Source organism: Phoxinus phoxinus (genome assembly GCF_949152265.1).
Source record: "Phoxinus phoxinus genome assembly, chromosome: 10".
In the NCBI taxonomy this organism is placed as follows: domain Eukaryota; kingdom Metazoa; phylum Chordata; class Actinopteri; order Cypriniformes; family Leuciscidae; genus Phoxinus; species Phoxinus phoxinus.
The window spans coordinates 16892033-16906293 of record NC_136885.1 but is presented as its reverse complement, the minus strand read 5'-3'; the positions used below and the strand labels follow the sequence as shown (position 1 = coordinate 16906293).

Below are 14261 nucleotides of genomic sequence, written 5' to 3'. Positions count from 1 at the left end.
GCACAGACTTTCTTTCTCCATTTCTCCCACACACACACCACTTCTGTCATTCCCAAGACTGAATCTTTGATACATGATACATCTCTTTTATGCATCAATAGGTTGCTATCATCTCCTTTAAATCGGTAAACAGCCTGCTAGCACAAAATGTCACCTGGCAGACAACAGATATATATTGCGTCATGTTAAGTAAACTGGATTACAACAAAATGGCTGGGAAGATGGCTTGAAGCTAGCAGTACAGGCTAATGAAGTCTTGTTAAACATGCATAAATACTTTATACTTTAATCTCCTACATCCCAACAGCATAAATGCACTAATATACAATTCCTTCAATTTTAGCACTTTGATACTGCAGAACCTTCAGACTCTCACCGTCGCCCACCAGCTGCAGTAAGGCCAGGTCCAATGGCCGTTTCCAGCGGGAGTTCTTGATCAGGGCGATGCCGTAACCAGTTGTGGCGAATACTTTCCCTGAGCCGATGGTCATTACTTTGCAGCCTTCATCTTTACGAGCCATGTAGTTCAACACGGCCGCATCATAGATTAAGGCATCCAGCTTACTGCAGACACAGACAGGAAGAGTAGGAGTCAGAAGAGAATGAGAGTGGGATGGAGGAGGGTGATAGACAGAAAGAGAGCAGAGAGGAAAGTTGTAGTGTGGCGGCATTATATTATCACTTTTGCTAAAAATGGATAAGGAAATGACAGGCTCAGGAAAACCATGGTGTGGATAAACAACTCATGATAAATAGAGGAAGAGTGTGTGAGGTGTACAGGGCTAACAGAGGAAGTGTGGGAGGAGAGAAAAAAAGTGCAAACACATCTTAAAGGAACTCCTTTTCATGAGAGCAACATGGGGCTGGGAGGTGTAAGGAAGCGAGTGGAAAAGTGAGAGATGTTAGATAACATGTTGAAAACAAGGTTATTATTGTTTTATGTAAACAATTACAAAGACAGAAACTAAATAAACACAGCGGAAGTATTTCCGTTAACAGAAATATAAATGAGTTTGCAAAGGAATGAAAGCTACACTGAAATTATCAGGGTCATTTCAGGACAATTAGAGTAGAGATCTGACCACTCAAATTGATCACTATTGTAGCCCCATCTATTGTCCATCTGTAATTTTATGAACTAATCTAAAAGGACTAGTCTACAACCTCTTCTAATCTAAAACTAATCTAAAAGAACTAGTCTACAACCTCTTCTAGGTTGTAGACTTTTGAGCATACTGGGTCACACCCACAAAGAACAGAAATTAAACTTAGGATATACGTTTGGTTTGTCTTGACTCAAGGATTACACTTAGAGTTCACGGTTCCAGTGATATACGGTTCAGGAGATACACAGTTCAAAATGTACAACCTAAAACACATTTGTGACCCTGCACAAGTATTTGTGGTAATATCCAACAATACATTGTATGGGTCAAAATTATCGATTTTTCTTTTATGCCAAAAATCATTAGGATATTTAGTAAAGATCATGTTCCATGAAGATATTTAGTAAATTTCCTACCGTAAATATATAAAACATTTATTTTTGTGAATGGATGCAGCATTATCGCGAACATAAATGGACAACTTTAAAGGTGATTTTCTCAATATTTTTATTTTTTTGTACCCTCAGATTCCAGATTTTCTAATAGTTGTGTCTCGATCAAATATTGTCCTATCCTAACAAACCATACATCAATGGAAAGCTTATTCAGATGATGTATAAATCTCAATTTCAAAAAATGTACCCATGTGTCTGGTTTTGTGGTCCAGATTCACATTTATCTTCATTATAGCGCCCCCACTTGGCTGTTTGGGCTGTGTCCTTGTGCGGCATAAAGTAAAGGCCAATAGTTCTACCATACCACCATATTTCAGATCTATAGGCCTTATGGTTTGGGCTCCATGATCAGTTTTAGTGAATAAAAAAATAATCTTATAAAAACAGTAGGTTTTTATCTCTTGATCCCAAAACTATAAATGTGCACATTTCACTGTGAATGGAAATTAAACAGAATAAAACAAAAATAACTTTTTGCTTATGAAACACTCTTGAACTCCAATGTGGATCCAGTCCAAATGAAAAGCTAGGGTGATTAGTAATGGTAGTTTCAAATGCAGTTAAATATACATTACAAACAAGAAAGAATCTTCTATGCACCATTAAAACTAAAACTGAAAACCATTATACAAAACAAAATTCAAAACTGTATGAGAAATAGAATGATGGAAGACAGCGAGAGTAAGAAAACCAGCACAGACCCAGACTTGAGGTGGGTGATGGCGTCCTCCACACTTCTCTGGTTGTATTTGATCATGTACTGGTGCATGTCTGGATAGTTACTGCGGATGTTTTTCTCTGTGCTTCCGTTAGGGACCGTTCCAAACTTCAGAGGGGGGTACTGCTCTGTGGGGTGCTGAAACTGAGAGAGGGAAACACAGTATGAAACAGTGAATGAAATTGATGTTGCATTTATTTTTTCAAGGTAATTAGTGGACTAACAATAGAGCACAACGAAAAAAATATTGCAAGAACAAACATGAATGACGTGTGACAGTGAACGCATGGTAGAAACAGACTAGAGCTACTGCAGCTGTCAAAACCAACTATAATACATCATAAACACAGAACAATATACAAAGCAGCAGTGCTGACATGCACATTGTGTTCATTCCGCTTCACAATAGTGAAGCAGATGGGGGAAACTATTTTCATTTAAAAAGGGATTACAAAATGAACACGAGGCACTTAAAAAAGAACCAACAAAGCCACCGCAAGTTAAATGACTTTAAGTATCCAGATTTGATGTAGCTTTTTTTCTGAAAATGACACAAACACAATGGGACTCAAATACATTGCATTTAGTGTACATACATACATTCATTTGCCATGAAAGCAAAACAGTGTTTTTTATGTCAGTGTGTTTCAAGAATCCCTGTAGATTCTTCAAGGTCAACACTAAGAGTGAGGGCAAAGGAACGTTTCCACGCTAGAATGGCAAATTACTGAACATCTCACAGACCCACGAGCACTACCACCGTATTAAAACGCAAGCACAAGTAGAGGCAATATACTCTGGTTGCTAGAAGATTGAGTATAAATTGTCCTTATTGTTAGCTATGATACGGTCTTTTAAAGAATTAGACAGCTTTTCATGTAATACAGGAGCTGAATGGTAAAGATGTAAAGATGAGAATGCAGGGCTATCAAATACTTATAAGTGTGTGTGTGTGTGTGTGTGTGTGTGTGTGTGTGTGTGTGTGTGTGTGTGTGTGTGTGTGTGTGTGTGTGTGTGTGTGTGTGTGTGTGTGTGTGTACAGGTCGATTGAAAATAAATCTCCTTCACATTAAGGTTCACATGATCTTCAGAAATCGTTCTACAGATTTGGTGCTCAAGAGACATTTCTTAATATTATCAATGTTTAAAACAGTAGTGCTGCTTAATATTTGTGTGGAAACTGTGATATTTAAAATCTAAAGTTTATACATATTTTATTACATTTTAAAATCAACATAATAGTCTTTCTTTCAAAATGTGTGTCATTTCAGTAATAGACTTTGAAAGCATAGACTCTTCAAAAGACAAACAGTGAGAAAATGTTTCTTCATTCTGTTCATCCACTTAACAGCCAATTTAAGCTACTGTCAATCTCAAATTCCAGTCTAACTCTAGTCTCTGTAGTCTAAAAGAATATTGATCCCAGAATCCATGTCAACACCACATCACGAATTATGAAATCTTTATATGTCCATCTATACGCACCAATAAACACAAGCTCTCTCTACTTCTACAGTATCTCTGAAACCGCTATTCCCTTACCTTTTTATCGCTGAGGCCAGACACAGTGTCAATGTATTCCTCTTGGATCATGAAGGCAGCCAGGTTGGCAGTGTAGCTAGCCAGGAAGATGACAGCAAAGAAAGCCCAGACAAGAACCATGATCTTGCTAGTAGTTCCTTTGGGGTTCTCCACTGGAACGGAGTTATTAAAGACCAGTGCCCAAAGAAGCCAGATTGACTTCCCTATTGTGAACGTAGAACCTCCGGCCTCTGACAGGGAAAAGCAAGCGAAACAGAGAAAGAAAGACTTTTAACATGGCCTTGAATTTTAAAAGCACTTTAATTATTCATAAGCTCAAAACAAACTAAAAAGAAGTATCATAACTGCTAAATTGATTAAAAAAAGGGCTTCCTCAGCTATGCAGACGATGAGGCGTGAGAGGGGTGCCAGTGCCAGAGGATGAAGAAGAGAACAGAGGAGGGAGAGGAATACAGAGCACATGTCTGCAGTGCTTTATTATACATGAGTATCTGAGAAACTGCCTGCACCACAGATATCAAGCCCACGTCCAGGCCAATAAAGAGAGAGGTAAACTCAGCCGTTAGGATTCCTGAATAAACTCAGCGACTGACAAGCAACTGTGCACATTTATCTCTGTTAAAATAACGCTTGAGACTACTAATTATTATTATTATTGAAGGTTCGTGCAGGACTGAGAACAAACTGAACTCACTCTTGCCACTCTGAAGGCTGCGGTTGTACCCCACTGGACTGAAGAACTCAAAGATGAAAACCGTCACTGCCACCACGGTCAGGCACATAACAAACATCATCACCCACACAGCAGGGCTGTACGGCTCTGAGAGAGGGCACAGAGAAAGAGAAGAGGACAGAGGAATCAAAACCATTAGTAGTAGTTTTTCTACTTGGTTTGTACACAACACAGAGCAGAAATCAATATCAAGCTTGTAGCAAACATTAGAACTGGAGGAGACTTTTGGAAATTATACATTTTTAATTTGAATTAAATGAACTTATTAACTTAACAAGGCTTTTAAAACCATGTTATATTTGTGGGGGAAAATAACCTTATTATAAAAAAAATTATAATATTATATAAAATATTTTATATAAAATAATAAAATAAAATAAGACTTTTGGAAATTATCAAATTTGAATTAAATTAACTTATTAATTAACTAGGCTTTTAAAACCATGTTATATTTGTGACAATAAATAAATACGTTTATTAGAAAAAAATTATATAAAATAATATTATATAAAATAATAAAATAAAATAATAATAATACAATTAAATTCAATAAATTAAAATAAAATAAAGAGCCCGTTTGGAAAAATGTTGATTTAGTGCTTCTCACTGAAGTGTGATAAATAGTTTGTTTTGAAAGGGAACTGTAAGTCTGATTGATGAGCTCTGGAAAGATACGCACCAGTACCTGAAAAGTCATACATCATAATCACATGCAGCAGAGACTGATTAAAGTCAAATATGATGAAACATTATGGCTCACATGAGACTCACCAAGAAAAGCAGAGGGAGAGACAGTTCCGTTACTGCGAGAGACCATGACGCTGATTCCCGTCTCTACAAAGGGCACAGAGAAGTCCACGACCTCTGACCTTTCCTCGTTGATAGTGAGGGAGCCAATCGCCATGTCTGCCCGCTTGTACACAACCTATAGAACAGGAGGAAGTAGAGGATTGTATTTTTGCCCTTTTGCCATTTTTATTTGTAGTTGGAACATTTTATTTACAGGATTTATAGGGACTCTTTTTACAGGAGCACGATTCCCTGTAAAATGCTGCTGTGGCCCAGTAAAGTTTTACTTATTAATCCTTGTTTGACAAGGACAACTACCATATACTGACCTGAGAAACTAAGCTATCCGAGTCAATGGATTTGATCATCTCCAAAATGTCAGAGACTAAGTCAAGGTGGGCAGCTCTTTCCTTACCTCAGATCTTCTTGGGAACCTCAGATTTGCTCAGAGATCATGTGGCCACGGTGACTAATGTGTGAATGAGTAGCTATTGCAAATCCCTATATTTAACTGGACAGTGAAGAAGTGGCAGGAAAGTACAGGAAGAGTGAGGGGGAAACACGACTGGGATTGGGACTCAAACCTAGGTCCCCACTAGCGCAACAAAACTGCAAACTGTATGTCTGGAGCAACTACACTTTGTGCCACAGCTCTGACATAAAAAAAAATGCATTATGGATCAAAAAAGGCCACAAAGCAAGCTGCTGTATTAAAAGTGCATGACTGAAGCAGTCCAAAGAATGCAGCACTTTATATTATACTACAGGGCTGTTGAATGCTGGAATCTGATTGGTTGATGAACGTTCTAAGGTGTGCAATTATTTTCGGGGAAACGCACGGCAAAAGTAGTTCCAGGCAGATCTTGGACTGCATTACAGCTCCATATCACTTCGCATAGTTAACTGTAATAACAGTTACAAAAAAGATAGGATACAAAAAAGATAGGATACAAAAAAGATAGGATACAAAAAATAATTAAATTAATTAAAACAAATGAATTAATAAATAAGCTAAATAATATTGACGCACATGCTTTTCTGTCTCATTATTGCAATCTCTCTCTCTCTCTGCATTAATAACTACATTAGTCTGCTATCAGTGGCTCAAACCTCCGTTACTAGATCTAAAATGATGTTTTGGAATTAGCAACGGAGGCTTGGGATTAAGAAATTAGTCCTAGACAAAAACTTGACAAACGTCTTGAAATACATCATCTGGACAATGTTTCGAGGTCGGATAACCGTAGTACAAGTGGAATAATTGACTCCGGGCTGATGAATTATTCGAAAAATAATGCAAACTTCGCTTCGTGTCGTGACCGCATTACCACCTCGGGTGTGCATTATTTTTCTAATAGTTCAACTGTCCGTCGTCAATTATTCCTAACTTAAACACTCCAAAGAAGATTGAGCATATAGTTTCATGTTGTCAAAGTGCTTGTGCCATTTAATGTGCTAGAGTGCCTTATTATGTTATGTATAATTATGTTCATATTAGTAAATATTATTTAAAAAACATAATGTAAGTGAATATTAGTTGGTAGACATTACATTTAGATATAAATTTATGGAAAATTCATTAAATTGAATTATTATTTTTCTACAATAACTAATGATTTTAAAATTAAGAGTCCCTTACTTTTATCCGAAAAATATATTTTATTAACATTATGTTCAGAGAAGAGAAGATTCTAGTTGGTGGATATTAACACTTGTTTTACACAAATGTTTATAATATAAGTTATCTATTTAAACAGCAGTCTGGCTACTTAATTCAAACTGTAAACAGTTTTTTTATATTCTAACATTTACATTACTTTTCAAAAGTTTGGGGTCAGTAAGAATGTTTCTTTTAAAAGAAATTCATATTTTTAATCAGCAAGGACTCTTTAATTAAATTGATCAAAAGTAAAGACTTTTACACTGTTACCAAAAATCAAGCATAACGTTAGTTCTGGCAGGTCACGTTAGTCAAGCTCGCATCAGCTGATTCTCAGCTGATCCACATCTACCTATAGGAATACGACGCCTATCACCGTGTACATATATAAGCTCCTTCAGTATCATCAGCAGCTATCGCGTTTCTCTGAGCAAATTACCCTCCTCCATCCCCAGGTCCACCTCTTACCCAGTCAGAATTTGGCATTCTGATTCCCCTTGAATCAGAATAAATTCTCGAATTATGTGTACTTTAAAATCTTTTTTTTTTTTTTTTTTACTTTCAAGTAATTAAAGAATTCTGGGAAAGTGTATCACTGTTTCCACAACAATATCAAACAGCACGACCGTTTTCAACATGGATAATAAGAAATGTTGCACCAAATTAGCATATTTTAATGATTTCTGAAGGACCATGTGACACTGAAGACTGGAGTAACAAATAAATAAATAATATACTTATTAGTAATAATAATATTACTTATCAAATAAATGAAGCCTTATTGACCATAAGAGACTTATCTTACAAAAAAATAAAAATAAAACAAATAAAAAAAAAAAATCTTACAGACCGCAAGTTTTGCAATGTATTATACATTTTCAACCTTTTTAGCACATTATATACACAGGTTTCTTGTATACAAACAATACCAGATGCGCGCACATCCAAGAGGCAAGACCACTATATGTTATGCCGAGTTCTGTAAAAGAACATTGTAATTAACGTAGATTTCGCATTGTTTGTAAATTCTTGTTGACTCAATAATAAACTGCAATTTCAGAGTTGGATCTGTTTGTTAGGGTTTCATTTGCATATTAATATGACGTTATGTAAAACGTTAGTCAGTTGACTAGTATGAAATTGTCCAACTAAGTTTGCGAATCATAAAAACCTGACATACCCTATATGCATTTAGGTTAGTTTACAGCACAACAGCTCCGCGTCACCTCTGCTTCTGCTAGATATAGCCGTACAGACTGTTGCTTTCTGCCTCTTAGATGCGCGCGCATCTATGTGATGACGTTGCACAGAAACTCGTGTATATAGCCATTTATATAATTAAATTATATTTAATTAAAATACATAATTTAACACATATAATCAACAGATTAAATCATTATTATAATAATCGTTAGTTGTAGTCCTAAGTTGAAGGTCTCAGGCAATGTTTAGAGTCAACTTTATTTCGTTTCTATTTTCTTTGTCAAAGATCAGGTAAAGGTTAACTTTTTAAAAATATGTTAAGGTTCGAATTATATAAATCAGAAACTGGACTACCGAAATAATCTGTTACCCATAGTTACATTAATGCCACACAATAGTACCACAGATCATGTTAACTGCTGCTCCAAAAGTCACCAGAATTAAACACTTTGGTTCTTTGAACCCTACCCCCAGGCCCCCCAAGAAAATAAGGGTGCACTTTTTTTTTTACTCGATGGGGAGAAGCGCCAGCAATGCCCCTGGTAGAAAGAGGACATAAAATGTTAGGGAGAGAAGAGTGGAACGAGCTGGGGAATTGACACGAAGATGAATCAAACTTGTGATGCCCGCATGAGCACCACGGTCCAAAATTTCCGCTACACTTTACTGATCAAAGCACTCACTGTGCACTAAAACTAGACATTCAAAGAACTACCAAGAACTGGTTATGTACAGCATAGGTGAGTCCTCGGCAAGGAATCAGCATTTTGCCTGAACACAGGGGCCATATGTGGTGTGTAACAGGTGGTCTATCTGCAAATTCAGAGAACCTCCATCTCTAATTAATATTCAATCCACATACTGGCTGCATTCCAGTATCCATAAATTGGTCGGGCAGATAGTGTAGTAAGAAGCCTGCACACATAGACGCTACAGGAGGCAGGTTATCCATCTCAAGACAGTATACCCCATACAGAGAGAAAGCATGTACGGGAATACCAAAAAGGAGGGAAAACATTAACATCTTTACTTTCCAGTGCAGCTCTTTTCTCACTTTGCATTCTGTTTTATATTCCTGAATGGTGTGAAAAAGCTCATGATGCAGAGGAATGGGATTTATGGTGACGAGTGCAGAGTTGAGTCACTGCCTAAAGTCATGCAGGTTACAAGCTTTCCCAAATCTCCTCTGACAGTTTGAACGCTGCATTGATTCTGAAAAGATGCGCACCTGCCTGCGCCTATAAATGTGTATGTGGGAGACGGGATTGTTTAGGTAGTATCATTTCCAGTGTGCGGCGAAAGCTTTTGCATCCTTGTGGAAAAAGTGAGCCTGCATGTTTGTGGGTCTGCAGAGAATGTGGAAAGAACATCGATGAAGTTGTTTCCTTGTGAGCGCGCTGCAGTCCCGGTCCTGCTGCAGGCCGGCACAACGCACAGGGGAAATGTGGACCTGTCGTAGATAGAAGATCAAAGCCGCTCACGCACACACACTCTCGCAGCCTGAGAAAATAACCCTTAGCACTGCGCCTACAGGGGCCGTGCTGACAGCTGATTGGCTGAGCGTCAAAATATGCAGTGAAAAGACCAAAAGTGAGCGAGAGAGGGAGAGAGGGAGGGAAAGGAAAAGATTGAGAAAAAGAAAAAGATGTGGTCACAGAAAAAGAGACATGTTGAAAACCAAGGAGCAGGGGGAGGAAAAAAAAAAGAACACATTAGATACCGTGAGAAATATTAAGAACAGAAGGATGGAAATGAAGAAGGAATGAAACGGAGAAAAGAGCTGTTTCCATTCCCTAGCAACTGTCTCGAACAGGCGTCACTCCAGGGTGTGAGCGCCACAGCGGGGTCTCGCTCTCAAAACAACAACCTCCTGTCTGTCATTCGCACTCACATGCATTGGCAAGTCTTTTTGGGCTGGCTTCAGGCCTCTGTCTTGGATACATCTGTGTATGTGCGTGTGAGCCATTAGTCAAATTCCTCGGCGCTGTGTTAAAAGGGTTCAGAGTGTTTCAGCAGTCCTGGAGGCCGGCAGATACGGGTGGGAATTCAGTCATCAAACAGGCCAACAAGTTACATCACGCACTGTCCTGGGAACTCTTTACAAAGAGCAGCACTCAGCCCTACAGTCCTAGAGACCCAGCACTCTCAAGGACCCCAAGCTAAAATAAACAAAAGCCTTGATTTCTTCAGAAACCCTTTATAATCACTTTCATTAAGAAAATTAGAGGTAAGATTAGAGATAAGAATGTCATGAACTAGAAGTTCAAGATCTTCTTTACGGAGAAGTTCTTTACCCCCTTTTTAAAAGAAATGAATACTTTTATTAATGCATTAAATTGATCAAGTGACACGAATAACATGTTCTTTTGTAACTGTAAGCTCTTTTTTAAAACTTATTTAATCAAAGAATCCTGAAAAAAAGTATCTAAAAAAAAAGTATTTCCTCAACTATATTAAGCAGCACAATTGTTTTTAACATTGATAATAATGAGAAACGTTTCTTGAGCCCCAAATCAGCATATTAGAATGATTTCTGAAGGATCATGTGACACCAAAGACTGGAGAAATGGCTGAGGAAAATTCAGCTTTGCCATCACAGGAACAAATTACATTTAATTAAATATATTACAATAGAAAACAATTATTTTAAATAGCAAAAATATTACATAATGGTAAGATAATGTATTGGTTAAATATACTTAAAGGGATACTTCACCTCTGGAAAGATGAATGTGTATTTAAAATGGGTCATTTATGTAGTAGAAATGTGAAATTATTTTTGAATTTGGAGCCTTCTAGACTCAGAAAAGCCAGAAAATGTATTTTTGGGGCATTCATGTGGATGAAAGACAGCAACTCCCAGAATGCACTTGTTTATACTGCCCTACAAGGCCACTCCCAAGCCACACCTACCGGTAAGAGCGCAGTTAAACAACTAGGCTAGGCTACTAGTTGACTCGAAACTTAAAAGACGCCGTTTTATCGTGAGTCTCCGTGACAAATCTGACCGGGATTGTCCGGAAATGGCCCAAAATGTCCGGGATTCGGCTTTTGCGTTCTACAGTCGCCATTCATTATGTTTACTGTGGCGAGCAGGATAGGCTGAGAGCCGGGGGAGAACAACGCGAGGCCGGTGGCGTGATTACTGATGAGCGGCACCTGTGAGACGCACCGGTCTCGTAGGCTATCTCTCAGGAAGGAGCGTGAATTTTCTTAGCAATGCTAAAACACACATCAACCGATCACTTGTTTAGCGTTCATGTAAACACTGAATTCAGATTCACCAATCAGAATTAATTCAGTTAGATTGAAACAAGGTGTGCATGTAAACAATGAATGGCAAGCAACTGTAGAAAGCAAAAGCTGAATCCCAGACATTTTGGACGATCTCGATGGCCAGACATGTCCGGGAAAAAGGATGTATGGTCACCCCTACTACTCAGCTTTCTCCACAGAGCAAGAGCCTGTTCGCTTAAGCTTCCAAAAAAAGACGGCTGACACTATTTGTACATTCTGTGAGTGAGATCCCACCCTCTATGGGCAGGCTGAAAACATGCAGAACTAGCTCCTACTACTGGCTGTAGTCTCTAGCCTCTGGCAAAAAATCCTCCAATGACGCAAAATGACGATTTCTGTGACATCTGAGGATTTTTTCCTGACAAAAAATACATAAATATCTCGTCACAGGGGGATATGAGGGAGGGAAAGATGGCAATTCGAAAACACTACAGGTTAGAAACTAACAGATAGAAATAAAAAGCAAATATACATACGTTTGTGGAAAATAAATATTTCTTGTTTTGTTGTTACTTTCGAAGGAATTTTTTTTAACCTGTCCAGTTTTTTTTTTTTTTTTGAGTTTTTCCTTGCTCACTCATGGTTTTATGGCAATATGCCCCCTGGAACAATATTTATGCTTATTGAATAGGAATTGGAAATATAACTGTACTGGTAGAAAATAGATACACACTTTTATTTCAATTACTTACTAATCCAATTAAAACAAACAAGTATTGTTTTTTAAAATATTTTCCAGATATTTTTATTTGTTTTGGTTTTACAGCAATGACAATTAAAAAAGCCAATTATTTAAGTTCGGAAACAACATATTGTCTACTATATAATATCACGCTTTTATATGGTATTTTTCTCAGACCCTATAAACGGATCTTGATGTATGATATAAAGCTGCTTTTACATTTTAGGAAGTGAGTCCCTCTCATCATATTTGAAGGTCCTTGGCATGAAAAGGTTTTTCGTGCCTTAGAGTTGAAAACCCTGGATACTCCCTCACCACACACCTTCATACATCCTTATACAAAGAACATTGAAACATGTCATAGGCTCACATTGCTTCCTTACTGCAAATACACTGCACCATGACCTCGTCTATCCCATAATCCAAGTGTTTGATCATCATGAGTACTAATACTAAAGGGAATAGCAGCTTTGCCTTTAATCTGTAGTCCTCTCTCCACCTAATGCCTGTATTTACATATGCAAGTAAAGTCTTAGAGATATCGCTGACAGTGCATCTGCACTTGCTCATCAGAATAAGGAGAGGCGCTGATGGGAATACAACAAGCCTGGCCAGTTTAAAGTAGACGAAAGATTTGAAAAAGCCTTTCTCACCTCTCCCACCATCCCGTTCCAAACACCATCAATCTTTTTCCCATGTTTCCCATTGGTCACCAAGTAGAGGTCATAGGTGAAGCCAACAATTCTGGCCAATCGCTTAAGAATGTCAATGCAGAATCCCTTGCAGCACTGTTTCATAGGTGCCACCCCTTCCTGAAGTGCACTGTAATCAGAGAGAAAGTGCACACTTAGCTTTATTGCACGCGACAAAAAAATCCATCACATTCACAAAAAGGTTCAATTTGTAAACATTTCTATGCATTTGGTACCCAATATGTTATCATTCCTTTTTAGGAATACTATATTTAGCAATAAAATAAAATAAAATAAAATAAAATAAAATAAAATAAAATAAAATAAAATAAAATAAAATAAAATAAAATAAAATAAAATAAAATAAAATAAAATAAAGTTTGGGATCAGTAAAAAAAAAAGTAAATTCATATTTTTATTCGGCAAGGATGCATTACATTAATCAAAAGTGACAGTAAAGTATTTACTTTCACCAAAGAATCCTGGAAAAAAAAGCCACTATCACAGCTGACACTGAATGCTGGAGTAATGATGCTAAAAATTCAGCTTTACCATCACAGGAATAAATTACATTTTAAAATATATTTAAATAGAAAACAGTAATTTTAAAGGGTATTATTGTTATCACTTTTTATATTATTTTTATCTAATAATATTAATAATAATGCCCCACCCCACCCCCAGCAAGAGAAACACTGTTACCAGAGTGACAGAGAGTTACAGAAGGAATGTGAAATAAGGAAAGACAGAATAATGAGAAGGGCAAGGTTTTCAGTAGTCTGTTGTCTTGGTACATTTTCTGTGATATAACTTAAATTGATGTAATGAGATGAAACACGGACGCCTACATGACTGGTGTAGGAGTAGTGAAACAGCATCCGCAGAGACACACGTACGCAGCAAGAGCTCAAGCAGATTGACAAGCAACATGATGGCTAAGTATGAGTAGAGATCGCCACAAGGCAATTCAAAATGAGGGGGAGTGTGAAAAAAAAAAAAGAGAGAGAGGAAATGAGTGATCGATTGCGAAGCTAAGATAGGTGAGTATAGCCCCAGGAACTTCACAGTGATATCTTGGGGGAAAAAAGTGAGAGACACAGAGATAAAGACAAAATTGAAAGAATGTGACAAATGACTGAAGAAAGATGACCAAAGCTTCCAAAGAAAATTCTTTGGAACAAGATTTTAAAAAAACAAACAGACCTTGCTCATATACAGTACCGGTCATATGCCTATCAAGCCTGCATTAATTTGATAAAAAATACACACAAGAAAACTGTACTATTGTGAATATTGTTAAAATAATGGTTTTCTTTTTATATATATATATACTTTAAAATATCATTTATTTATTTGATGCAAAGCTTAATTTTCATCAGCCATT

At 37.2% G+C, this 14261-nt stretch overlaps 1 protein-coding gene across 2 annotated transcripts in view; it reads right to left on the bottom strand.

Moving 5' to 3' along the window:
* The window catches only part of grin2db (glutamate receptor, ionotropic, N-methyl D-aspartate 2D, b), a 107832-nt gene that overhangs the window by 12396 nt on the left and 81175 nt on the right, over positions 1 to 14261 (bottom strand). For both annotated transcript variants that reach the window (XM_079626006.1, XM_079626007.1), the window contains exons 8-13: positions 12839 to 13007; positions 5326 to 5479; positions 4516 to 4641; positions 3822 to 4051; positions 2263 to 2423; positions 377 to 564 (exon numbers count right to left, since the gene is read on the bottom strand). In XM_079626006.1, the coding sequence (XP_079482132.1) occupies positions 377 to 564; positions 2263 to 2423; positions 3822 to 4051; positions 4516 to 4641; positions 5326 to 5479; positions 12839 to 13007 (1028 nt within the window). The remainder of the gene's footprint in view (positions 1 to 376; positions 565 to 2262; positions 2424 to 3821; positions 4052 to 4515; positions 4642 to 5325; positions 5480 to 12838; positions 13008 to 14261) is intronic.